The 27,447-nt window shown below is 38.5% G+C and overlaps 1 protein-coding gene across 3 annotated transcripts in view; it reads left to right on the forward strand.

The window, feature by feature from the left end:
- The window catches only part of COG5 (component of oligomeric golgi complex 5), a 307,456-nt gene that overhangs the window by 3,372 nt on the left and 276,637 nt on the right, over positions 1 to 27,447 (forward strand). For all 3 annotated transcript variants that reach the window (XM_073328456.1, XM_073328457.1, XM_073328458.1), the window contains exons 3-6: positions 241 to 298; positions 15,225 to 15,279; positions 15,371 to 15,440; positions 23,290 to 23,410. In XM_073328456.1, the coding sequence (XP_073184557.1) occupies positions 241 to 298; positions 15,225 to 15,279; positions 15,371 to 15,440; positions 23,290 to 23,410 (304 nt within the window). The remainder of the gene's footprint in view (positions 1 to 240; positions 299 to 15,224; positions 15,280 to 15,370; positions 15,441 to 23,289; positions 23,411 to 27,447) is intronic.

Raw genomic sequence — 27,447 nt, forward strand, 5'->3', positions numbered from 1 at the left:
GTGAAGATTCTCATCTGATTTAAAACTTATTATGGACACAAATGAGTTTACAAGGTAGAGGGGTTTGTCTGTAAAGCAGGGGGGAAAAATAGAGAGATCTCTTATCACTCAGGGATTCTTCCTACCCTACGAATCACTGTTCTCTTTTAAACCCACTCATGGATATATGCTTAAAGAAAATCTGAGTTTGTATTGTTGGAATTAGCCTTTCAAGTAATGATTGGTGGTCTCATTTTTCAGGTAGTTGCAAGACATGAGGACTTATTGGCACAGGCAACTGGGATTGGATCTCTGGAAGGTATAAATTCATTTTATGCTGGTTAACTTTTAGTATAATGGAGACACTGTTAATAGCTTCATAGTTAAGGTGGCATCAGACTGTTGAGTAGTAATCTTACTGGACAGAGGTCTTACTTTATTAACACATGGCAGTTTTCTTTAGTGTCGGCAGATGGAGCTGTAAGGAGAGTATTTTGTTAATACTTTTTAACGTAATTACACTATAGAGAGATTTGTTAATAGAAAGAATGTTCTAAGCAACTTAAATAATGCAATCAAGTTTCTGTAAGTATCTTGAAAACTCACATTGTTCTAAAAATTCCATATAGTAGCCTCCAGTCTGTCAACTAACACACCATACAGCTACATGTTGCCATGAGTACCAGCTTTGTGAATGATGGAACATGTTTCTAATGTCACTTAATCTACAAATAAAAACCAAAGTAATTATTTTGTGGTCTTAATTGCATCACTTCCTTTTTGTAGTAAGAGGCTGCAAAATTAAATACAGATTTTTGACTCCACTGGTTGGGGTCTGGTATAATACCAATTGCTGATCAAAAAGTCCTTATTTTGGAACTGTCATGTCTGTGTAAAAAACTGGTCATTATGTGGTTCTTCAAAATAGATATAAGGTTTCAGAATCTCACTTACTTTAAGATTACATTTTGGGTCCCATTAGCCCAGGGGTTCTCAATCTTGGGGTCAGGATATTGCATGGGAGTCAGGAGCTGTCAGCCTTCACCCCAAACCCTGCTTTGCCTCCAGTATTTATAATGGTGTTAAATATATAAAAAGGTGTATTTAATTTAGAAGGGGGGGGTCTCACTCAGAGGCTTCCTATATAAAAGGGGTCACCAGCATAAAAGTTGGAGAACCACTGTATTAGCCCTTACAGTCTTGCTAACAGTCTTGCTTGGTGGCATCTGCGATTTTATGAGTGTACTCTCCACTCCCTTATCCAAGACATGTAATGCAAATATTGAATGGTACAAGACCCTGAACGGATCCCTGCAGGACCCCACTAGATATGACCTCCCAGTTTGACATCAAACCATTGATAGCTACTTTCTCAGTACAGGCTTTCAACCAGTTCAACAGTTATAAACCTGGTTAAAATTGATAAATGAGCTAACCAGATGCCAGGGGATTTGTGTCCCCCCCCTTTTCCTCTTCTGATTTTTCTAATTTTCAGCAAAATCAAAAGGGCTCTGGCCTCTGATGCCTAGAACAATCCTGGAAATTTTGGAATTAAACTGATGTGCTGTTCAAAAGTTACTGTGTTACACCCAGCCAGACAAGCAGAGAAGTGTGTCTGCCAAAAAAGAAGAAAAATGAGTTGTCAGACTTGTGTAACAAAATTGCTAAACACTTCTCCTCAACTCAGCAGTGTCAACCCTTAAAATGCTAGTGTTTTCTAAATTGCCAGGCAAATGAATGCTTAGGAAGATGGTTTGTACTCCACATTCAAATGATTGAAATGGGCAAGTGTTGATAAACATCCCCCAGTCACATTGTCACCCAGTAGCAGTTTGTCCCCAGTTGAACTTAAATGCCCTAAAACCGCACTTGGTTTTGAAGGCATTCTACTCTTATTGGGAAGTCTTAACTATGAACTTGCTTGGAGACTTCGCTCTACGATGGCAAAATTATTTAAACATTAATTCAGCCTTGAACCACTCCTATTCAGTATACATGGTAAGTTACCCACATTTTGAAACTAATGAAAATAAAGTATGAAGAGGTTAAATGACTTGTCCAAGTCATTCAGTGTGTCTGTTTCAAAACTGGCATCAGAGTTTGGGTTGCCCAACTCCAGTCCTGTGGTCTCACCTCTGGTTCATCTGCCTTCTTTTGAGTTCAATTCATATCTTACAAACTATAACCACAAATTGCAATTGAATCCTTCTTTATAGTACTATATGCTGCTCTCTTTGACTCTGTTGCTGGAACTGTGTTCATAAAGATGGTTCTAATTCCCTCCCCCCAGCCCCAGCAGCTCATTTAGTGAGAAACTGTGCATTAGTTTTTGCATGTCAGTATTCCCAAAGCTGCACATCCTCCTGCTCCCTGGGCACTGAATTGCTACCACTTGGGTCTCTAACCTGAATGGTTAGGGGTGCCTTAGATATAGATTCATAGGATGTAGATATTAAGACACCAAAATGGGGCCTGATACTTGGGTAATGGGAGTGGAGGGCAAATTCTGATTTTACGTTTTTTTAAAGGTACAAACCTTAAATTCCCAAAGTTAAGGTTTTATTATTTTTTAACATTTCACCTCCTCCCCCCGCCCCCCAAACGAAATAAAACTTTTATCCGTCAATCCACCTGAAATTTCTTAAATTTGCTCCTCCACCTATATAGAGACCTTTTTTAATTAAAAAAAAAAAAAAAAGGCAAAAAAAAAAAAAGCTGGGGGTTTTTGGTCTTTGTTGGGGTTGGGATTATACAACATATTTGAGGGATGTTAGTAAAGTAATTCAATTTTAAACAGTTAAAAAAATCTTTGTCAGTCTGAAAAGTGGCTTGGCCTAGGGACTTCAAATTTGTTTAATTTTAGTTGGCCTTAATGAGAACTGATGCCGTCTAAATTTCATTATAGAATTAAAATCTTTAACAATATAATTTCTCTCCATGAATTGCAATAGCTGCTTTGGATCACATGAAGAAAGCCTAGCCTGAAAGATACCCTGGGGATATCCTAATAAGCTCTGGTATAGGTGAAAGGTACTACATAGAGGCACTATAGACTAGTGGACTCAGTAGAGGGCTAAAAGCTAGAAGCGTATAAATTCTATTCTCCGCTCTTCCACCCTGTATAGCCTTAATAATTAAGCTTGTATAGCCTTAATAATTAAGCCTTGTGGTTTCTGTCCACTGATCTCGTAGAGCTGTGCAAAAATTAGTTATGCCTAATGGTCTCCCCGTAAGGTAGGGAAGTAACTCATTGTCAACAAAAGTTGAATGATTTGTCCAAGGTGTTACAGCAAGTCTGTATCAGACTAGAATCTTGACGGTCAGTCCCTATACTCTAGTCTGGATCACATTACATCCCATGGAAATTCATTTAGGCAAGACTGTGAACCTCTCCATGGCTCTGTTTTTAATTTGTTTGTTTTTCCCTACCTTTTCTTTGTATCCTAGCTCTGCTACCTTCCAGAGCACATGGATGATAAAACCTAGGAAACAATGTGCAGCTTGACAAGTGGTATGGTTTGATGGGGTGGACTGGATTGAGCTAGTGGGGAGAGAGAAGTTTTTGCCATGCAAAAACTGAAAGGCTTAAGGTGGTCACCTCACAACTTCCAAGCAAATACACCAACAAAACACTGTGGTATTTTTTTTCTATTGCCACAAAATAGTGAATTCATGAATAAAAATGTAAGGTGGAGTTAGGGTTGCAAATACCTTTTTAAGAAGAAAACTTTAATAGACTAATGTTGTTTAAAAGGTGAGAGAGCCAGGAAATTCAAAGGAAAAGTTACACTAAAAACAAATAACTCTATCAAATACTAGAAATTTTAGAAATATAAAGTTACAGTTCCACAAAACAGCCTTAACTCTGCCCTTCATCCAAATTGATGACATGGTCTGCACACCATTTATCTTCCACATTGACAGTATTCACAGAGTAAAAAATACTTAAATTTAAGTTGTTACTTAACATTCAGAATGGATGGATACCAAAGAAAATCAGCATGTATGTATGGGGGAATCAGACAGTCTGAGATTATGGAAATATTCAAATATCCTCACAGCCTGCAGACTCTTTTAAATGCATAAGAGTGAAATATCTCCTTACTCATTCAAAAAGCCAACCTTAACTATCCCCCTATTCTCACCTGTAGAACAGAAGTCTCTTAAAAAACATTTACCCTTTCTGCACCCCATGTGTTTCTGGTATGGGCTACAAACTAATCTGGCCCAGAGAGCATCCACAGATTCCTTAGCCCAGTGTGACCAGAGGTCTCGACATCTGTTGTATTATACTCCATGGATGGAACAGATTTTTTTTTTTTTTTCCTTCCAGTTCCAACATCCCAATTTTCTACTATTGTAAGGAGACCACTTTATATTAGTAGTGGTATTGTGGGATCATTTTAATAGCGCTATAGCACTGCCCTGCTACTATTCTTCCAGCAGAAGCCAGAAAACCTAGCCTTTTTAACCAACTTTCCACTATATATTCCATATTTATCTTCCTCATGTGAGTTGGGAATCACATGTCCTCTATTCTATATATTAAATGGAAAAAAACCCTTTGTTATTGCAGAGTTAAGATTGTCAAGTGATCACTTGTGCCCTTTCAGAAGTTTGAATTTCGCTGAACTCTGTAAACCAGGAAATTCAGAGTAAATGCCCACACAACTTTGTCCGTCTTCCCAGAACTGGCATTGGCCACTGGGAATTATCTGCATGCACTGGGATAGGTGTAGCTGTCCTGAATGGTGGAGGAATAAGTTGGAGCAGTTTGGGGGGAGCTGTGGTTGTGATATGGGGAGATCTGAGTCCGAGTCCCCACATGTGTATCAAAGGACAGGTGCTTGTGTACCTTGAGGTTCCGGTCTGCATCATTTCAGTACAGAATTGCGTAGGCTGTCAGTGGCAGAGCCACTTCTTGCCATGGGTATTGGAAGTGTTGAGGTGGGATATGAGAGCAGTCTGACTTTAATGATGGATAGGGAAAGTATAGATTTAGGTGGGACGCTATGTGCAAGCGTGATGGGGTTGTACAAATTTTTCCAAGTGTAGTTTTGAGCATAAGGTAGGTGCAGGTAGCACCTGTCCATTACAGTGAAAAGGTAGAGTTGGAAGTTGTGTTATGGGTGTATTGGGGCATCACTCTAAGAGGAGAGAATTAAGATTATGTGACCATTTACCTTAATGCTGTATTTTCTGGTTTTCAGAAGCTTGAGTTTTGCTGAACTCTGAAGGGGCACAGGCTATCACTGCTTAACTCTGCATTAACAAATCTTTTGCAATTTAATTTCCTCCCTTTTTTTAAGCAGAAAGAAAAATGCTTGTTGGTAGGAATTAATCCTTTAGGCACTTATTGTTCTTACCTAGACTTAGTTAATGTGCTACTGAGGCTAGGTAATAATCAGAAGACCTAGCTTTTATATAGTGCTTTTCAGCAATAGATTTCAAAGAACGTTACATCATTTTTACAGATGGGGAAACTGAATCATTTCCCCAATTTTACAGATGGGGAAACTGAGGCACAGAGGGGTGATGTGACTTGCCCAGGGTCACCCAGCAGACTGGTAGCAGAGTTAGAAATAGTCCTAGACAGTGGTCTTTGCACTAGGAGACAGAGTTGCAGTGTGATTCCTTAAGTGCTCCTTCCCCTTCCTTCCACCCTTCTACATTTTGTTACAGTAGAATGGGCTAATGATTGAAATGTTTTCATTGTGTAGTTGCTAACGTGCCCATGAGAAAAAAATCTCATCCATGGTTTGTCCTAAAATCTTGACAGTTTTATTACATGGTTGTTAAAGTAACTCTAACTATGTTAGAAGACTGGTGTATGTGTCTCTCTTTCTCTACTCCCTGCCCCACCGTTCTTTGCAACATGTAGCCCCACCGCCACCATTCTGAGATCCCTCTCCCCTTCCCATCCTGTTAAGCCATTAGATGGCACTGTAGAAGCCATTAACATGTAAGAAGCTGCTCCTTGCAGTCTCCTGCCCTATGCTCCTGTATACACACATCTCAGACAGCAGCTTACTGGAAGGCCACATGTTATCTTGGTTATCTAGCCTGAGATGCACACTGAGCTGGACTCCTCACTCCCATTGCCTACCCACAGCTGGGACTCCTGCTGGCCATGCTTCAGCCAGGCTTCCCCAACATGCACCACATCCACCCAGTTCCTCCCTCCTCCAACTGAGGCCCTTCCCCACTCAGTCTGGCCAGCCTTCACCCACACACAAGTGGTCATGTGTTTCTGAGCTGTTCATTTTCTGGGCTTCCCAACCTTACATACAACAGAGGCAGTGCTCCATTATAATCTTGTATGAAATTAAAGGGAGAAGGAGTGGAGAGGATCCACATACCTCTCGGCAGCATAAAAGCCTCAGAAAGGAGTTAAGTGGCCCATTCATCTGAATCAGATACATTCTCTTGCAGTTGATATTTTAAAGACTAACAGATTTATTTGGGCATAAGCTTTCCTGGGTAAAAAAACCCACTTCTTCAGATGCATGGAGTGAAAGTTACAGATACAGGCATAAATATATATTGGCACATGAAGAGAACCTTACAAGTGGAGAACCAATGTTGAAGGCCAATTTAGTCAAAATGGATGTAGTCCATGCCCAATAATTGAGGAGGAGGTGTCAATTCTAAGAGAGGGAAAATTGCTTTTGTAGTGAGCCAATCACTCCCAGTCCCTATTCAAGCCCCAAAAGGTCACACCCTTGTAGATTGATTGGGGCCCCCCAAATAGTGATGCATGCACACACACGGGAGGGGAATGTGGGACAGACAGGTACCCTGGCCCTATTCTCCATGTGATCCTTCGGCTCTCCCCACAATCTAGCCTCCTATTCCCATCTACACTTCCACCCCTTACTACCCTCCTTCCCAGCAAGCATTTGCTTTTGTCGTTTATTTTCTAAAACTATAACAACAAATAGTTTCAGTGCCTTCTGAATACAGTATTCTGCCATGCTCAGATTGTTTCCCCAAATAAAAATCCCCCTTTGTTAGAGGCAGTTTGGAGCATTATGCCTGTTGTTTAACATCTACCCTGAATTTGGATTTGAACTTTCAGTGCTTGAACTTGATGACTGTCATGTACCCTCAGAGCCACCTATCTTCTGTGATATAGAGGTAGTTTTCCAAATAGTTGGCCTCTCTGCACATGCTCAGTGTAATCTATTAGGCGTGTAAACCTTAGTGTGTCTAACAGGAGAATATCAGTGTGGAAGGCTACTGAGTAACAAAATGGTGGAAAATGCCAATGATCTTGGAGAACCTGGTTAGTTAGTTTAGTTTAGAATAACTCAAGCACTGACCTTGAAGGAAAACACTGGTGTACTCTAAATTGAGCGAGAGCTGAGATAGCAAATACGGGTGATTATGACCAAGAGGAAGCTGAGGAATGACCCCAAATGTGAGTGTGGAGAATCTAGGCAAACACTTGAACACAGCCTGATGCAGTGCCCCCTGTCAACATCACATACTCCTGAGCAGCTATTCAAGATAAGTGACAATTCTGGGTATTGACTGTGGCTTTGAAGCAACAAGCAATGATGATGATGAACTAAAGAAGAAACTCATTTTCAAATACTATTTAGTTTGATTTCCTCCTAAGGGTTGATGAGTGCCGTGCACTCTATTGGGGTAACCACGGAGTATTTCAGATGATGATCTGAGCCCTGGTTTGATCTCTATCTGTGAGCAAAAAAAGTCAGTGTGTGTAACGTTTCAGGAAAAGCTGGTATTGACGGGGTTTGCATCTTGGAGCTCAGATGGCCCCAAATTTGGGTCCTCATAGTGTTCTTTTCCCCCTTAAGGCACACCACATTTCAAGGCAATCCGATTAACCGTATGGATTTTAGTCCACTTAGAACAGTCGAGCTTTAAACAGAAAGCTGATCTTAACTATAGCAGAACTGTTGCTCTACTGTAATAAATGATAACTGGGATGTTCAAAGGCCTGTAATAAATCCATTTAGAACGTCTCAATTTATGAAGGAGAGAAGAGTTGACATGTTTATACAACGTATGAGGATTCATCTGTAAACAAAGACTAAAAAAATGTGTGAAGATTTAGTATATGTGAACAATAAGAATATGCCTGTGAATGGAGGGTGGCTGTCTGTCTGTTTGGGGCAGATTTAAGGGTGTTTGTTGGAGTGTGTAATATTGTATTTTGTGTTTATACAGTTAAGTAGTTTGAATTGGGAGTACTTGCATATTTCTCTACATCCTTTTCAGTTCACTCTGACGGATTTTTTTTTTTTTTGTACTGCAATGTAAAGAGAAATGTTAACTAAAAACCTTAAGTTGATAGTTTGTGTCTGAACTTCTTTGTTTTGCTTTGGCTTTAAAATAATAATAATAAAAAAACTATTGGGCTAATAAGGTGCTACAGAGCTGTGGTTTTTGTGGAACTTGTGTGCTCAGCAGGAGGCCTAGGAATTCACGAACATCCCCATCTCTGCCACCGTATTAGAGGAACTGCAAGGGACCTGCATCATCTTTCTTTGTCGATTCTGCAGAGTTTTGGTCCTGCCGAAGCCCTCATCTGCCACGCCCCAAACCTCTGCCCTGGCTTTGATCTCCTTCCTGCCCTCTGAACCCCTCGATCCTAGCCCGGAGCACCCTCCTGCACCCCAAACCTTTCATCCCCGTCCACACCCCCAGCCTGAGCCCTCACTCCCCTCCCCCCGCCCCAGCCTGGAGCCACCTCCCTTACCCCGAACTCCTCATTTCTGGCCCCACCCCAGAGCCCATACCCCGAACCAGAGCCCTCACCCCCTCGTGCACCCCAACCCCAATTTTGTGAGCATTCATGGCCTGCCATACAATTTCTATTCCCAGATGTGGCCCTCGGGCCAAAAAGTTTGCCCACCCCGATCTAGATAATCTTTAACTAGTAAATTTGAGGTCAGTGGATGTTGTTGATGGCTCAGCACTCTTGAAATTGTGCAGGTGCCTAGAGCTGGTCTTAGAATCCTAACTTTAGGCTCCCATTTTGAAAAATCTTGGCCTACATCTTTATCTCTTTAACTTTTTTTTTATACCTGGTGCTTAGGTTTGTTTAATTGTAATCTTGATATGTAGTTTTTATAAGTTAATACCACATTTCAATGTATAAAGTTGTTTCTGGGGTAAAAATAATTCTTCACCTAGGGTAAAATGAGTAAGCATTGTGTTGAAAGGCTTACTGGCTCCTGCTAAGGTTACAGGGTACCACATGGACTTCTGCATATAACCCTTTTCCCCCCAAGGGTCCTAATCTTCTACTCTCCACAAACTGCCACTCCTTTCCCCAGGCAAAACTTAGTTTTGGGTTCTGGCTTGCACTTGGCCCAATGAGTGTATATGCAACTTTGGAGCACGTTGGATTAAGTTCCTGATGTGAGTACAAGTGTGGGGTTTCAGTTCTTCATTTTAGCTGAAGAAGTTGGTGGGAGGATGGAGAACCTTTTTGTTAATGTTTTGCATATATATATATATATATTGTAACAAATCTGGCTGTGCAAGACTTCACGGGAGTCGGTACATGGCATGATGTGGTCACTCAGGCTTTGTTGGAAGATGGGGCATTAGAGTTTGCATCTTCCTGGTTCAGAAGCACAGGTCCTTGTTAGCTGAGGTAAAGAAGAACCTCTTTCAGCTGTTGTTAATGTATATGAAACAAAGTTAAGCAATTCTGACTTTATCCTGCAAAGGGCATTGGTGTACTTACAAACTAGTCAGACCATTGCAGCATTGTATGAATAAATCTGGACCTTATTTATTCAGTAAGTCTTAATGTGAATCAGTTATTCTACTTCATAAAGTTGTGTGTATATAAAACTGTATGTGCTAACTTATTTTCAGAGCATAAAGATTTGTATGCATTACCCTGCATACAATGAAAAGCCTTTTGCAGATAAGACTTATGTGCCAAAGTCTGAGCTGGAGGATATATAGATTCATAGATATTTAGGTCAGAAGGGACCATTATGATCATCTAGTCTGACCTCCTGCACAAAGCAGGCTACAGAATTTCACCCACCACTCCTGCGAAAAACCTCTCACCTATGCTGAGCTATTGAAGTCCTCAAATCGTGGTTTAAAGACTTCAAGGAGCAGAGAATCCTCCAGCAAGTGACCAGTGCCCCATGCTACAGAGGAAGGCGAAAAACCTCCAGGGCCTGTTCCAATCTGCCCTGGAGGAAAAGTCCTTCCCGACCCCAAATATGGCTAAGTTTTACCAGCCAGATACTACAGAAAATTCTTTCCTGGGTAACTCAGATCCCATCCCATCTAATATCCCGTTCTCCTTGCAACCACAGCTGTTCCTGTCGAAGTCTGAGTCCTCAGCCCTCTCAGTGGCTCCAACCCCTGCGGCATGGCTAAGATCAAGCAGTTTCTTTTTTACAGTGAAAATATTTGTAATAAAAAATATGAAGTGAGCAGTATGCCCGTTGTAATTGAGATTAATACATTTTGAAAATGTAGAAAAACATTAAAAATATTTATAATTTAAATTGGTATTCCACTTTTGTTTAACACTCAGATTAAAACTGTGAATAATCACAATTAACTTTTTTAATCGAGTTAATTTGTTTTGAGTTAATCGCTTGAGTTAACGGCGATTAATTGACAGCCTTAGTTTTGATATTTAAAACACTGATACAAATGTTTCCTGCTCAAACCCACTCACACTTAAGCTTTCCCTGGCGGAAGTGCTTGTATCTAAAGCTTTAGGTGATAGAATTTTGATTCCTAAAATTGTACACAGCAGCATTTGTGCTGGAGAACAAAGCAGTGATGAAGAATGTATAACATTTCAGTAGAAGCTGTTTGGTTGTCACATTTAAGGTTTATGATGCCCAAACTCACTGACATTGTATATTTAGGTCAAAATGCCGGGCATTGAAGTGTTTCTCCGCTCCTTTGTGCCATGTGTTGGGTATCTTTTTACAACTATTTTAACCCTTTACAGTCCAGGTTGGTCAGGATCCCTGGGCTTCTTATTTTGGTCTGGATCCCTGGTAGGAAGGCACTTCTGAAACTTCACATACATTGGCATCTTGCGTGTTGCCGTGCCCATCTTAAACTGTGTCCACCTCGACTTAGCCTAACCAGGATAATACATAGTTATTGTATCTATATTGCATGAAGGGTTGGACTCTTACATGTATACGTTACTAGGGCAAAAGAATAGCGACATGCATTTTCTCGGAAAAAAAGTCCTGCTGATCACTGGATTGAATATGCCAAATTGTTTGAGAAACATTCAACACCTTTAATATTAAATCAGAAAACACATGAACATTGAGGTGGCACTCTTTCTTGTGCCCAAATGTTTGGGGTGACAGTTTGCATTTACCTGGGCATTTCTGTCTGTGTTTTAAATCAGAGCTTAAAAAAATCTGTTTGCTCATGGTGAGCAAATGCTGTCAACTTTACATCTTGGACTTTCATGTCCCCCTCATTCAGTTCCTTGCCAACTCTGTTCTACCAATGATGTCAGCTTCAGTACCCCTTTTGTATCTGTCTCTCATAGGTATGTCTTCTGTGCCACCGCTTATGCGTGGAATTCATGTTTTAAACCTGTTTAATCTAATGACCTGGCTAGCCACATTTAGATTTCTCCTAAAAAGAAATAAAAAAAAATAAAATTTATGCCTGAGAAGTGAAGGGGAAAATAGTTGTCATGTGCACATACACGAAACTGTACTATCAAGATATGTACATATCTATTATAGAGTAGCTGCACTCTCTCATTATCGTTGGCCCTCTGTTTCCTTCCTTCCCCCCAACCATATCTGTTTGATGATCACTTGTCTTCAATTCTAGTTTGTGCCTGCCCCCAAAGTGTACAATGTTCTTACTTTTTTGTGAGACATCTAGAATGGGTGAGTGTGCTTAAAATGATCAAAATAGATTTCATAGTCCTCCAAGCGTAGGTTGCAGACATGTCAAGTTTTAAGTGGACAGGTGTCTACATCACAAAAATGACTGTTAGTGCTTGGCAGTCTTGTTAGCAGTTTTAACATGGAATACAAAGAGAGTGAAATACCCTAATCGTGTGTTCAAGTTAGGGTTTGACAGAGCATTATGAGGGAAGTTTGCACTACAGCATACCTGTTCCCTTCATGAATAGGGGAAGGGGAAAGTGATATAAAATTTGAATGTGGTTTTACTTGCTAAAAGGAATTTTTGTAATACAATCAGTTCTTGTACACTTGTTAAAACATTTCGCCCCCCCCCAAATATAAACAAATAAAATATGCTAAATGTACAGAGTGGGGTTGTTGTAAAACCTCATATTGAATTATTCCTTTATATCCTCCCTGACACTCCAAAAATATATTACAAAAAAAATACTGAGGATTAATGTTGTCTTGCTGCTAAATGATTCTATAATCTTTTCTTGTTTTGAAGAGGGTATAAACTACACTTTAGCAAACAATAATTTTTTATTTTGTCCTCTTAAAAGAAACAGCTAAAATGGCTATCTAACATGTTAGGAAAAATATATCCCTGTGTGGACTTTTTCTGGTACTTTCTGTAGCCAACTTAAAAGGAGCTTGTAGTCGTATTGTTGACTTACTCTTAACTAAAGCGGCCTGAACATGGGCATTTATATGTTTCAGTTCTTTGTTCTTGTTTGATTGGATTTTCAGTTCCTCTTATACATTGGCTTCTCTGAATTAATGATTTTTGTTGGTTGTCTGTAGTCTTGCCAATGCCAAGTGAGTTCTGCCTTTGTATGTGTCTTGTCTCTTACAATTGCTCAAACATGCACATTGGTTACATGGCAAATCTGTATGCTAAGCATGACAAGTTCAAAAACCCGGTCTCCCACAGTTGTGTTCAAACTGTGTTATCTGAAGAGCCGTGCTGGGCATCAAACTGTGTTCTTGGAGTGCAGCAGACTATAAATGCTGATTTTGTTCAGAACTGAAAATACGTTGAGTCACTGTGCTAGTGGGTATGAATTCTTTTTTTGTTGTTTGAAGCGGTTGTTACATTAGGGCATCAATAAGCTTATTTTGCCCTTTATGGTTTCATGTCTAGAAGGATTTAGAATGTGGTTTTCAGCAAGGTTCAGATGGAGTTATCCTTACTCACATTGAATAGCACCGTATTCTATATAGATTCTAGTACCGCACTTATCACGGTAGTATCAGAGCACCTTCCAGTAGTGTATTAAGCAATGTGACTACACTTCTGTAACGTGCTGTTTGTGCTCTCATCCTCTCCCTAGGGGGAAGAAACGTATACAGTGGACTGTCTTGTTCTGGAAGGTGGTTTTTGCTATGTATTAGAGAAGGCAAGGTCAAAGAAATTCACCTTGCACTTAGAGCAGAAGTTGGTGAGGTTTGTGATCCTCTTTAGTTCCTGGAGGAGTTCATTCCATGGTCTCGGACTGGCCTCAGAGAAAGTTCTATCTCCTACACAGACAAACTTTGCCCTAATTGTAGAGTTCAGTTGTTCTAGAGGAGTGTAGTTGTTGATGACAGTCTTCATCCCAGAGATTTAAGGGGTCTTTTAGATACCCTGGCCCATGCCAGGGAGCACCTTGAAGAAAAGGATTGAGATCTTTAACTTGACTTTTTTGTATGGAAAGCCAGTGTAGAGAGTAGAGGCAAGTTCTGATGAGCTTGTGGTAGCCTCTGTTGCTGAGGAGATGCCCTGCAGTGTTATGTAGTAGTTGGAGTTTTCTGAGTACTGATGACTTCATGTCCATATTTCAGAGTAGCAGCCATGTTAGTCTGTATTCGCAAAAAGCATCCGATGAAGTGAGCTGTAGCTCACGAAAGCTTATGCTCAAATAAATTTGTTAGTCTCTAAGGTGCCACAAGTACTCCTTTTCTTTCCATATATATGTCATTGTGTAACCTAGCCAAGAATTGCGGAATGTGCAAATAACTACGGCCAGGCCATTGTCTGCCAGGATGGGATGGAGTCTCCTCTAGCCAACCGAAGGTTAAAGAGCCTTACTTGCTGATGTAGCTATGAGAGCTTAGTATTAGCAAGGAATCCAAGGGTATTCTTGAGCCACGGACCAAATTGACTAATTGTGGATGTGTTACTCCTGAGGGAATTCTGCACCAAAAAATTAAAAATTCTGCACACAAAATTCTGCATATTTTGTCAAAATAACAGTATAATCATGCCAGTTACAATTATTTTGATAATTTGAAATAAATTATCTGTCAGCAAGTATGTCTGTAACAGTACAGAACAAAAAAAAAGATTCTGGTAATTTTTTTTGTTTTGTTTTGGACAAATAGGTTCCTTATGAGGCATATTAATACAGAACTTTGTGTAATTTATTTAAATTACAATACAGAACTGTATTTCCTACACCTGTCAGAAGCAGTGCACAGGCTTGGGGGAGTCAGGGGTAACGGAAAAGCTGAGGGAGAGGGAAGGAGCCTAGGAGTGAACCTGGAGGGTGTTGGGTGTGGGTAGGAGGTTTTTCTTGGGGGTGGGATTGTTAGGGTGTTGGGAAGCCTCTCTCATGCAGATTGTTGCTGACCCCAAGCATCTCCCATTCAGTCAGGCACCTCTGCCCCTGTCCCCACACCTTGGGTCTCTGCAGCCTCCCAACCCCAGGCTCAACGCTGTCACCCCACTAGCTCCTGAGCCCTGTCCGCCCCCTCCACTAGCCATTGTGAACCCCAGTCTGTAACCACCCCCCCCCCACCCCACCCGAGCAGTCCCGTGTGCCCCACTCTGTCCCAATCTGGCTCTGCGGGCAGTGTGCTGTGATGAACTTCTAGTCCTGTGGGAATTCTGCAGCACTGGGCATAGAATTTTGTATTTTGCCTAAGAAGTGCTGCAGTTCTGCCTTTCGTCCACCAGAGGCTGCTGTGGTTTTAGAACAGCCAACTGTGTTTATGACGGGAAAATACAAAATTATGTGAGACAGATGAATTGTGTGTGTCTACAGATGTGTAGAATTCCCCCAGGAGTCATGTGCACCTTCAACTAAAGGAGACTACATTATATGCCATGAGTAGTCACGCTGATTTTCTTGGGATTTACTTGTGACTAAAAAGCTTTAGGATCTGGCCCTAAATTGTGTATAATAGATTAATACATTAAAATAATCTACTAGTTGACTTATGATCTGTACAGTTTATTTCTAAATATACAGCGTTTCACTTTATATAAAAAGATTTATTGGAAGTGGGAAAATTATAACTTTATGTCAGATGAGTTATGCTCTATTGACTGTACGTAAAATGCCTTTCTTTTCACAGGTGTCCTCCAAATGATGCAGACTAGAATTGGTGCGCTACAAAGTACTGTTGACAGGTATGTCATTCATTATGTGATTAAAAGTATTTATGACTTCTGCACTTTTCCACTATATTACATTTCTAAAAAGTATTTCCTTTCTTAATAGAATAAGAGCTAAAATCATCGATCCATACAACAAAATAGTGTCTCGCACAGCACAGCTAGCAAAGCTTCAGGTAAACTACATTATAAATTTACTTATTTTAACTTTATTTTTCAAAATAATTATTTTGCTTCCAGATTTCTTAAAAAAAAAAAAAAAAAAAAGTTAAATCACTCACCATATGAAGAAAAGCATCTTGGTAGAGACTTCAATTCCTCAGTGAACTTAAATCCTTGTAATCCATTAGTGCAACTACTTATGGGTTAAAAGGGCAATGCTTCATTTTGCAAGGCAAAATTCAGTTTCCATTCTGTGAAAAGTAGGAGACCAAAGTTGGCACAAATTAGATTAGTGTAGCGGGGGGGGGGGGGGAATAGGGGGTGAGTGAACTCTCCTAGAATCTGCTGACCTACAAATGAAATCAACTATGCTTTTTTAGAAACAGTGTTTCCCGCACAGAGCCAGTATCTCTTCCTTCCATGTTCTCTCAAACCCCATGTTATTCATTTAATTGATTAAAAAAATTGTTTCTTTTAGCCTCATCCCTATTTTCAAGCATAATATAGGAAATATAACCTCTCCCATTCTCATTGTGTAGTTGCTGCCACTTTCTAATTCTGAAGCTCAGTGCTAGAGGAGTTGTAAAGACAGCAAAAATAAGCAATCAGATTTGTTATGGAGATACGTTAGAGTTAATATTAGGGCTGTCAAGTGATTAAACAATAATAATAAATAATACCATTTATTTAAATATTTGTGCATGTTTTCTAAATTTTCAAATATATTGATTTCGCTTACAACACAGAATATAAAGTGTACAGTGCTCACTTTATATTTCTGATTACAAACATTTGCACTGTAAAAAAACAAAATAGTCTTTTTCAATTTACCTAATACAAGTACTGTAGTGCAATCTCTTTATCATGAAAGTTGAACTTAGAAATGCAGTATTATATTAAAAAAAACTGCATTCAAAAATAAAACACTATAAAACTTGAGCCTACAAGTCCACTCAGTCCTATTTCTTGTTCAGCCAACTGCGCAGACAAACAAGTTTGTTTACATTTGCAGGAGATAATGCTGTCTGTGTCTTGTTCAAAATGTCACCTGAAAGTAAGAACACGTGTTTTCATGGCACTGTTGTAGATGGCGTTGCAAGATATTTACATGCCAGATGCGCTAAAGATTCATATGTCCTTTCATGCTTCAACCACCATTCCAGAGGTCATGCGTCCATGCTGATGGGTTTTGCTCGATAACAGTTGCAGGCCAGTGCATGTTGATTTTCATCCTCTGAGTCAGATGCCACCAGCAGAAGGTTGATTTTCTTTTTTGGTGGTTTGGGTTCTGTAGTTTTCGCATCGGAGTGTTGCTCTTTTAAGGCTTCTGAAAGCATGCTCCACACCTCATCCCCCTCAGATTTTGGAAGGCACTTCAGATTCTTAAACTTTGGGTTGAGTGCTGTAGCTATCTTTAGAAATCTCACATTGGTACCTTTTTTTTGCGTTTTGTCAAATCTGCAGCGAAAGTGTTCTTAAAATGAACAACATGTTCTGAGTCATCATTCAATACTACTATAACATGAAATATACAGTAGAATGCAGGTAATATAGAGCCAGAGACATACAATTCTCCCCCAAGAAGTTCAGTCACACATTTAATTAATGCATTATTTTTCAAACGAGCTTCATCACCATGGAAGCACGTCCTCTGGAATGGTGGCCGAAGCATGAAGGGGCATATGAATGGTTTCACGTATCTGGCACGTAAATACCTTGCAGTGCCGGCTACAAAAGTGCCATGCAAACGCCTGTTCTCACTTCTGGTGACATTGTAAATAAGCAGTGGGCAGCATTATCTCCCATAAATGTAAACAAACTTGTTTGTCTTAGCGATTGGCTGAATGAGAAGTAGGACTGAGTGGACTAGTAGGCTGTAAAGTTTTGCATTGTTTTGTTTTTGAGTACAGTTATGTACAAATATACATTTGTAAGTTGCACTTTCACAATAAAAAGATTTCACTACAGTACTTGTATGAAGTGAATTGAAAAATACTATTACTTATGTTTATCATTTTTACAGTGCAAATATTTGTAATAAAAAATAATATGAAGTGAGCAGTGTACACGTTGTATTCTGTGTTGTATTTGAAATCAATATATTTGAAAATGTAGAAAAACACCCAAAAATATTTAATAAATTTCAACTGGTATTCTATCATTTAACAATGCGATTAAAACTGTGATTAATCGCGATTAATTTTTTAATTGTGATTAATTTTTTTGAGTTAATCACGTGAGTTAACTGCGATTAATCAACAGCCCTAGTTAATATATATATAATATTGAAGGACAGTATAATAGGGTGGGTGGCTCATTTTAATGCTGAAGGTGTATCTATTTGGATGGATGGTTCATATTAATTTGGGCTGAGGGTGGGTGTGGATACCAGGGCAGAATACAGGTTGTTTGTTCTCCTCTACCTCTATTTCCATATGTATGATATTAGGGTGACCAGACAGCAAGTGTGAAAAATTGGGACGGGGGTGGGGAGTAATAGGAGCCTATATAAGAAAAAGACCCAAAAATCAGGACTGTCCCTATAAAATCAGGACATCTGTTCACCCTATTTGATATCAAACTTTGTCTTAGTATTGTTCTGTTGAGGTTATTTCTCCCTTAATGCAATTGGAGTTTAATGAAGAGTTTGGGGAATAATTTCTTTAATATAAGGATGGCAAAAGTGCAGCCAGTTGAACTAAATGTGACCCACACAGTTATCCTCATCTTTAATACATAAGTGAAACCTGCAGAGAATATAGATATTGGTGAAGAGAGAGGGACTGGAAGGAAACTCTTTTTACTAGTTGTTAAACACCTCAACAGTGGGTTTTTATAATAGTGATAAATTGTACAGTAGAACTTGGAGAGAGATGCAAATGCAAAACACAAAACCCTGAAAGGTTAAATTAAATATTGTTAAATATTTGAGTTTCTGTTCATGCACATTTACAATAGCTTCAGTGCATGAACTAGGAATGTATTTGTAAAGCTAGAGATATACCTGTGTTATGGATGCTGTTATCCCATTTGCTTTTTCTTCCAGTCCATTTGTATCTTTTTGTCATATCTAACATTATTATGAACTACACTTTCGAGTTTCAGATTGATAAGTATCTGATTTTTAGCTCTGCAAACAGCACTACAGTTGAGGATTCAGTCCTTTTGGAATTGCAGCAGAACAACTTTGCTAAATCACATAATGTTTAAGGGCTTGTTTCTACTACTGTTACTTGTATTAAGTAATACTTTAGTTTGCAAGTAGCCCCATTGATTTCTATGATACTACTCGCAGACTGAAGTATTACTCAGTATGCATAGGTCTGGATTCTGCTATCCTTAAGTGTTTTAAAGTATAAAGACCTCTTTATAAACACTCCCTTCATGACATCATTGTCAAACTTCTAACCTCTCCGCTTTGTTGCTGTGGTGTTCTTTGCCTTGCTCTACCCCCACAATACTAGGGGCTTCAGCAGAATCACAAAACATGCTTCCGCCTTTACATCATAAAATCCTCTTCTGAGCATGGTCTTAGTCTTGCCTTTGCAGATCACAAGCTAAAGGGGATTAACAGTTAAAATATGTGGATGAGGTACATGTAGCTTAGAAAGAAAACTGCAAAGAAAATGAGCTACCTAACCAAACATTTCCACAACTCCTTTGAACAAGCACACATTTATAAACTGCATAGTGTATGAATTTCACATTTTATCTAGAAAACCAGATAAAAATAGACCCATTTCTGTACTTGGATATAAGTAATGTAAAATACAAAATATTCACCAAAAGATATTTTTTTCTCCCGTAAAGAACACACAAGCTAATTTTATTTGTTCTAAAGACAAGAAGGTGGTGGACACACTAAAACTGGGAACATGACAGAACACTTAAGAAAAGTCAGATATTCGGATTGCTCATAGGGATGTATCTTGCACTGGAACAGCTACAGGCAAATCTTTGGTTACTGAGGAAGTTCTTAGTTAAAAAATATGAAAGTGTTTAGTATTTAAATACTAACTTGAGAGGTTAGAAAATAAGAAGTTTTTGGATTTTTTTAATCCTTAACCACAGCAGCTAATGCCTCTCTATTAGTATGTTGGTACAGGAGTAGTTCCAGGAAGAAAGAACCTTTTTTTGCTTTCAGTTGAGCTAGTCAGTCCAAATATCTAGAGACCTCAATATCTTATATATTATTTGAACATGGTCTATCAGATGTTCTTTACGTGTGAAGTACTTGTTCTGCTTTTAAATTTCATCATATAAATATAATCCATAGAAAAATAGACTATAGCAATTCATTTATTTGTACTCAAACCACTGAACTACATAGCTATTAAATAAGATTTTTCTTCACAGAAATTCCCAAATATATAATCTAGTGGAACTCACAAATTAATCAATGTAAAAGGAATAAATACCTTTTTTAATATTAACCATTATTAACTTGGGTAAAACAAAACACTGGCAAAGGATAGGTATAGGATAAATCGGTGTGAAATTGCATTAGTAAAATTATACATTGTAGTTGCAATGTCTACATATTTGTCATTCTTAAGAATTTTTTTCCTCTGACCTAAAATCTGGCATAAGTTATCATAATAGGGAGAATATTTTATCAACATTGGGAGAACCATTATTGTAGGTGGTTTATTTGCAGCCTACTCTAGAACTAACACTTTTTCACTTTTTTTTGCTCTTATATCTAAATATAACTTTTTCCATTACTTATTTCTTCAGTCTGATAATTCATTGTGGGGATCAATTTTGTGTGTGTAATAATGGATAATAAGTAAGGCTGCGAGTCTGTCACGGAAGTCACAGATTCCGTGACTTTCCGAGACTTCTGCAGCGGGTGGTGCTGGCTCAGGGGCAGCCCAAGCCATGCAGCCCCTGGGCCAGCAACAGCAGTTTGGGTGTGTGGGAGGGGGGTCAGGACTAGGGACACGGGGTTGGAGGTGTGGGGGAGTGCTTACCTGGGCTATGGAGCTCCCCGGCTCCCACTGGCATTGCCCTGCAGCTCCGAGGCTGTGGGGAGGGTGTCTCCATGCTGCCTGCGCCCAAAGGGCCTGCCCCTGTAGCTCCAATTGCCTGCTGTTCCCGGCCAATGACAGCAGCGGCAGCCAGCGCTTGTGGCAGGAGCAGCGGTACCCCTTCCTTGACCCCTCTGCCGCTAGTTGCCGCAGGGATGGGGAGCAGTGTAGGAAGCCCCTGCCAACCCTCCTCCCCAGCACCAGCAGGATCCCGGGCTACCCCCCCCAGCACCCATGTTGCCCCTGACTGCCCCCCCATGACTAAAACGTAGCCTTAATAATTTAATAAAAATGAAATAGGCTTTTAGTATGTAATATAAGAAATATAAGCAATATTCAAAAGATTGTTATTTTCTGATCTTAGGGTTCATATCTGGTTGAATTTTTCTGTGGATGTTCAGTTTTAGTTAAGTCAAAAAGCAAAATATTGGCACCAGACTGTACTTTTGAAGCACATTACATTCTACAAAGCTGCTTTTTCATTTCTGTTGCTGAAATTTTGTTCATAGACTGTAAAAGATACAAATAGATGTGGATTAATATTTTTCTTATTAAAGAAACAAATTAATTGAATTACAAACATTTAGTAAATTACAGTAGTATGATCCCCACATGACTTCCATTATCATTAATGAGAGTCATGTGGGAAGTCCTCTGGCAACACTGAAAAAAAAAATTACTCTTCAAGACGTATGGTGCCAAAAGCGATGAGGTTAACAGTGTTTTCAGTCATCTGGGTTCAGTGGGGCATCCCTTTCATTTTTTTCTTGTCATGTCTAGGTGTTGAAGAATACTAAACTGAATATATCTTTGCTTTTGTCACTTTGTGCTAGCATCCTAAGGGGGAGTGACTAACGAGCAATACTTTGGATTTTTTTATTACGTGATGCATTTATTTGTGTTGGTGTGTGTATCTAGGTACATGTACTTGCATGTTTGATTTCCAAAGAAATTAAATAAACTTCAATTTACAAAACACTATGTACTTCTGCAATGTTGTCAGATAATTACTTAACTTATTAAATATTTAATACTTAATTTCATCTTGACTTCCTTAAATTAAATGACTCAAAAGATCCTCTCTTAGGCAAGAGGTACATACTCCAGAACCAATCCATCATCTTCACAAACCTCTTATGTGTCTCCAGAGTAACAGCCGTGTTCTTCTACACTTTCCACACTATGCATCCGATGAAGTGAGCTGTAGCTCACGAAAGCTTATGCTCAAATAAATTGGTTAGTCTCTAAGGTGCCACAAGTACTCCTTTTCTTTGTGTCTCCATGATACATAATTTTGTCATGCTTGTTTCTGATGTCTACAAATTTAACAGTTTCCACTGCCACAACCTTGTAGTTTTTCATTGCATGGATTCCATTTCTGCTGAAATCTGGACCATTTCTTTGTCTTTTTTTGCATTGGGTTTCTAAGTCCTATTTCTTAAGATTTCAGCTGGCCCAGAATGTTGCGTGTACGATATACCATGATCACACCAACCTAATCCTATATGAACTGACCTGGATTCCCAAGATCTAGTTTATAATTGCTCTCTTTGTTTTAAAACCTTCCATGTTGCTTTTTTACTCTTATTTTTTAGTACTACCTCCTATCTGTTGTTTCATGCCACTGCTGGTGAGAAAACTTTCCCCTCTGCCTCTCATGCCATCTGGAAGAACCTTCCTGAATCTCTCCATTTCATTTAAAAACTTGTCTGAAAATAGATCTCTTGTGGCTTAGATGTACCTCTTAATGCCTTTCTGCTTCTCCTTTTTATTACCTAGAAGAGGAAAAGATTTGTCTGAGAACAGTCAGTTAAAAAGCCAGGAACCTATTATAAGTGCCTCAGAAGTCAACAGTATTGTGTCCTAGATCAATGTGAACAAAGGCAAAGCAAAAGCATATGCAGTTGTGTTTCCTGAATAAGAGATACTTGGATCTTACTTAGTGCCTTCCATCCAATCTCAAAACACTTTAAAAGATTATGAATTATGTTGACTTAACAATTGGCTGAGCAGATTCTAAGGCTAGAAGGGACAATTATAATAATCTAATCTGAAGTCCTATATAACACGAGCCATAGACTTTTCCCAAAATAATTCCTAGAGCATATCTTTTAGAAAAACATCCAGTCTTGATTTTAAAATTCTCAGTGCTGGAGAATCCATCACGATCCTTGGTAAATGGTTTCAGTTGTTAATTACTCTACCCATTACAACTTTATGCTTTATTCCTGGTCTGAGTTTGAGAGTAACCATTTTAAAATACTTTCCCAAAATGAAGTCTTCCAGATATTGGAAGAGAACATGGTAATACATATATTGACTGTCTTGGTCAGCCTTAAGATTTATTATCTCCTGAGATAAAAGAAAACAAAACAAACAAAATCAATATTTGTGTTTTTGTTTTGCTTCTGGTCAAACTTTGATCAGCTGAACAAAAGCCAGTATCTGCTTTTTACTGACATGGGTAAAATTTTCTGTGAAGGACATTATACAAAATAAAGCTAAATTGTCTTTATAAATAAGGTGTGATGTAACTTATCAAATGTAAATATTTCATTTTTGCATAGCAAATAAAATCAGAGGCTTTTCTACAGAATCATGTGCAGTAACATTAATAGTTAAAATAGTGAATGTTGTTGTATAAAGTCAGAGTACTTATGAAAAAATTGACATTTATCAGTGTGCATCTCTGACCAATAGGTCTCTGATTCTGCAAATGCTTGTGTGTTTTGTATTTAACTACAAGCTTATATTCAAGAGTTTCCAGGATTGGGGCCTAAAACTATACATACCGAACACTGAATATACACTTAAAGCCATGATTTCCACACAGGCAGCCTGTGACTTGCTGCGGAGAATAATACGCATCTTGTATCTAAGTAAGAGACTTCAAGGACAGCTGCAAGGAGGAAGCAGAGAAATAACAAAAGCTGCCCAGAGTCTCAATGAACTTGGTGAGTCCTCTTAGTTATTTTAGTGGCATTTAAGTTTCTGCTCATGAGAAGTGCAGTTTTAGTTTTTGATTTTTTTTTTTAAAAGATGAAATTAAAGAATTGTCTATTTCCTGATCTGAATGAGAGACCAAGGGTATGTTTACACTGCAATGTAACCCCTAGGTTAGTAGAACTCGAGTTAGCAAACTCTGTGTTTATTAATTTAGGGATTGAGCATCTACACTCACTTGCAACCCTAGATTAGGAATTGTTGAGCCCTGGGTCACAACCTTGGGCTCCCACGTCTACACTGCATTATGGGGGCCCAAATCTAACTGCACATATCACAGACTTCCTAGCACCCTCCCAGAATGTGGCAGCTCTAGGCCTTTGTTGATGGTGCAGTGTGGGAAAATTTGACTATCCAAAGGACAAAGAAAGTTGGCGTGTGGGATACTTTTGGCGATTTCCCAGAGCACAAGTCCAGTGGGGCTGTGTCTACGCTGCAAATAGAGCTTGAACCCTAGGTCCCAGCTTGACTCAGGGTTGAACCCTTCACCCCCATGAGGTTCTAGGACCTGGGTCAGAGCCCTGGAGCGTGATTTGTGTGTAGACAGAAGGAGTGTTAGGCTTGAGCCTGAGTTTGAACTTGGGCTTATGCTGTAAAGTAGACATACATTTTTCATGAGGCTTACCTAGATACAGTTGACTAATTACAAGAGAAATCCTCTAATAATAAGTTACATGTTGGGCAAAGACTTACTTAGAGTAGCTAATTTCATATCAACCTGTGACTACATGGAATACCTGCAGAGAGAGAAGGTTATTTAGCAATAATAATGTTGGCTTTTGAAAGCCATTATTTCATTGGGTTTAGAGTACGTCATATTTTGAATTAAATGTATTTTGTTTCTTTAAAAAAAAATTAGCCAAACCTGTGGCCTTTCAGAAAGTCATTTTAATCTCTCAGATCTCAGTAATAGCTGCTGTATACAAAATCTTAGCAGCTGTTATTTCTTCTTGGATTTAATGGTATTTAAATGCCATCTTCTAAAAATAGAATATGGGAGGACTGAACAATTAAACATTCAGAATTATCCTAAGGTTTGTTGTGCATATTTGTCATTGCTGATCTTTTCATACTCTGTAATCAAAAATTATTAGATAATCATTGTCTTTTTATAATTAACAGATGCTGTTGTGCAAATGAGTCTATATTTATTTATTTATTTATTTATTTTATTAGAACAATTGGATGAAAATGTTTAAGTATCAGCCATAATGCTCTAAGTTAGAATAGTGAAGAGTACAAACCCATTAGCTTGCCAATGCATCTTTTGTTTTAACCAGGTCGTAAGCAAAGTAACTAATTCAAGTAGTTAGTGCGATTAATTTGAATGCAATAATTAGTTAAATTGAATGTTAGTTAAATTTAGCTTTCAAAAGTTTTTTTAATTTACAGTGGTTTATACCATCTGAGTATTAGCCTTATACTTTTTTTAAGGCTCTCTATCTGTATCACTCACTATCTTTCTATACCACTTTAAGTGATGTGCAAGACCTTGTCAAAGGACTTTCAGAAATCTAAATAATAAATACATAAATAATAAAGGTTTCAGAGTAACAGCCGTGCTAGTCTGTATTCGCAAAAAGAAAAGGATTACTTGTGGCACCTTAGGGCTGTAGCTCACGAAAGCTTATGCTCAAATAAATTGGTTAGTCTCTAAGATGCCGCATAAATAATAAATACATTCATGTAGGTGTCACTGGTCTCATATTTAATGTTGAAAAACTACTATCTTTTTCTAATGCTTACGAAGGTCTATTAATACATTTTCTCTAAGTGTGGTAACTTGAATTTTGTGCTCTGGTTAAGTACTATGAGTCTCACTGCTACCAGACAGAGGGTGGAATCCTGGCACCGTTGAAATCAATGTCAAAACTCCCCTTGACTTCAATAGAGCCAGGATTTCACTCCAAGTGCTTGCTATAGTGAGCATTTGCAGATCTGAGTCCTTAGATACTAAATATACCCATAGACTTTTCTGACCATTTCTGTGTTTTAGCATTTACAGAACATTGATTTAATGTTTTTTACTTAATTCAAACTAACAACTGTACCACTGAATTTGTGACCAGATGTCTCCTTTTATGGAAGTTTTTAGCTGGTCTTGATTTAAAGATCATTACTCAGTGGGAGGAAAAAATAACATAGTAATAAAAGCAAGTTCTAAATGTTAGGTGGAGATGTTTTAAAAAAAATTCCTACTTTGTCAGAGGAAAAACACAAATCATTTTTTTTCTCTTAGAAGGATTTTATTAAGGTGGTGGTATTCCACAGCGCTTCAAAGCATTGCAAAGACCTATTAGGAGATGTATAGTTTTAGTCTGGAGATGTCAGTAGCAACTACGTATTTAAAGTTGTATTGAGATTTTTCACTTAAAACAGGTCTAAAACCTCTCTTTCACACTTGAATGACTACATTTAGTCTCAAAATTTGGCACAATAAACTCTTTATATGATAACAGAATTTTCTACGTAACTTCAAAAGTAAAGCATTTACTATCTTTTTGTGGCAGAAACATTAAAAATGCTCCCTTTTTTTGAAACATTTTCTGTTTCTTCTAACATTTCTTTGTGATTATTTAGTTACAGCAACCCAATCAGATGTTATGCTGAAACTGGATGAAAAAAGATCTTAAGTTAAAATAGCATAATATATATGTGTGTGTGTGTGTGTCATTTTTCATTACCAGTTTGTGTGCACAGATTGATTCTCTAGATATCTACAAAATACTAAATTCCCTGTAATATGTATCTGCATGTAGAAATTACTATATTGGATCAGACCAGTGGCCCAGTAGCAGATAAGAGAGGTGTAAAAAAAGCCAAAATGGACAGCTATTGAATAACCTGCCAATGAATGTGGTGTTTATTTTTAATCTCGTCAATTATTTTATTCCCTAATGCATAAGGATTTATCTCTCTTGTTATTTTAAAAATATATGTAACTGATGTTCTCATTATCCATATTAATGTCTAATCATTTTTTGACTCTATTAAACTCTTGGGCTCAGTGTTATTTTATCATATTTATCTCTCTATTATGTAAATACTGAATTTGTCTGTTTAATTGCATATGTATGTAATACTTACTCTCCTCAAGAGGGGGGAGAGGGGATAGTGACCTCACTTTATACACATTTGCTAGTTGGCCTGGATGAGCAAGTGGGGAGCACATGCTGAACCCTTGCAAAAGGTATAGCAGGAGCTGCTCTCACCCGCACTTGGCCTGCTCTGGTTGGTTGATTTTATTATTTAGACTTCTGTTCTGAAAGGCCTTTGGCAAGCTCTTGCACAAGAGGTTCCGAAATGGTCATTAGGTGAGAGGCAAACTATTGTCATCAATCAAGAACTGGGTAAGAGACAGAAGGCTACTGATAGGATTAAGTGGTTAATTTTCAAAATAGCAAAAGGTTAACAACAGGGTACCCCTATGTTCTCATCTAGGTCTAATTTTAATATTGTAATTTATTAATAATCTGGAGGGGGGTGGCAAGTAGTGGGGTAATAATTTACAGATTATAGTTACTTAAATTAGTTAAATTAGAGAGGACTGTGAGAAACTTCAGAGATCTAACCAAGCTAGGTGAATGTGTGGTGTGATGGCTGGCGAAGTTCAGTGTTGATGAGAAATACAAAGTAATGCACATTGGAGAGAAAAAATCATATGTTTCTAGATGCTTCTCCAGTGCTTCTGCCAGGCACAGTGCCTTGAGGAGCTTCTTCTGATGTGGAGCACTATTGCATTGGCCATGAAGCTGTAGCCTTACAGCCACAATCATTGTCTGCATGTCATACAGTAATACAAATCGTGCATAGGCACAAGAGGGCAGAATTAGTTCTATAAGAAAATTAACTGTTTTTTCACTTTTGTGCTTGTAGAATATTAATAATAATTCTAAGGTAACTTTTTTTTTGTGGCCCATATGTTCCCCTCCTTTGCAAAAACGCATGAAGTAGAACATAAACTAATTTACAAACTCTTCAGCTCTTT

This window comes from Lepidochelys kempii, chromosome 1 (genome assembly GCF_965140265.1).
Source record: "Lepidochelys kempii isolate rLepKem1 chromosome 1, rLepKem1.hap2, whole genome shotgun sequence".
NCBI classification, from domain to species: Eukaryota; Metazoa; Chordata; order Testudines; family Cheloniidae; genus Lepidochelys; species Lepidochelys kempii.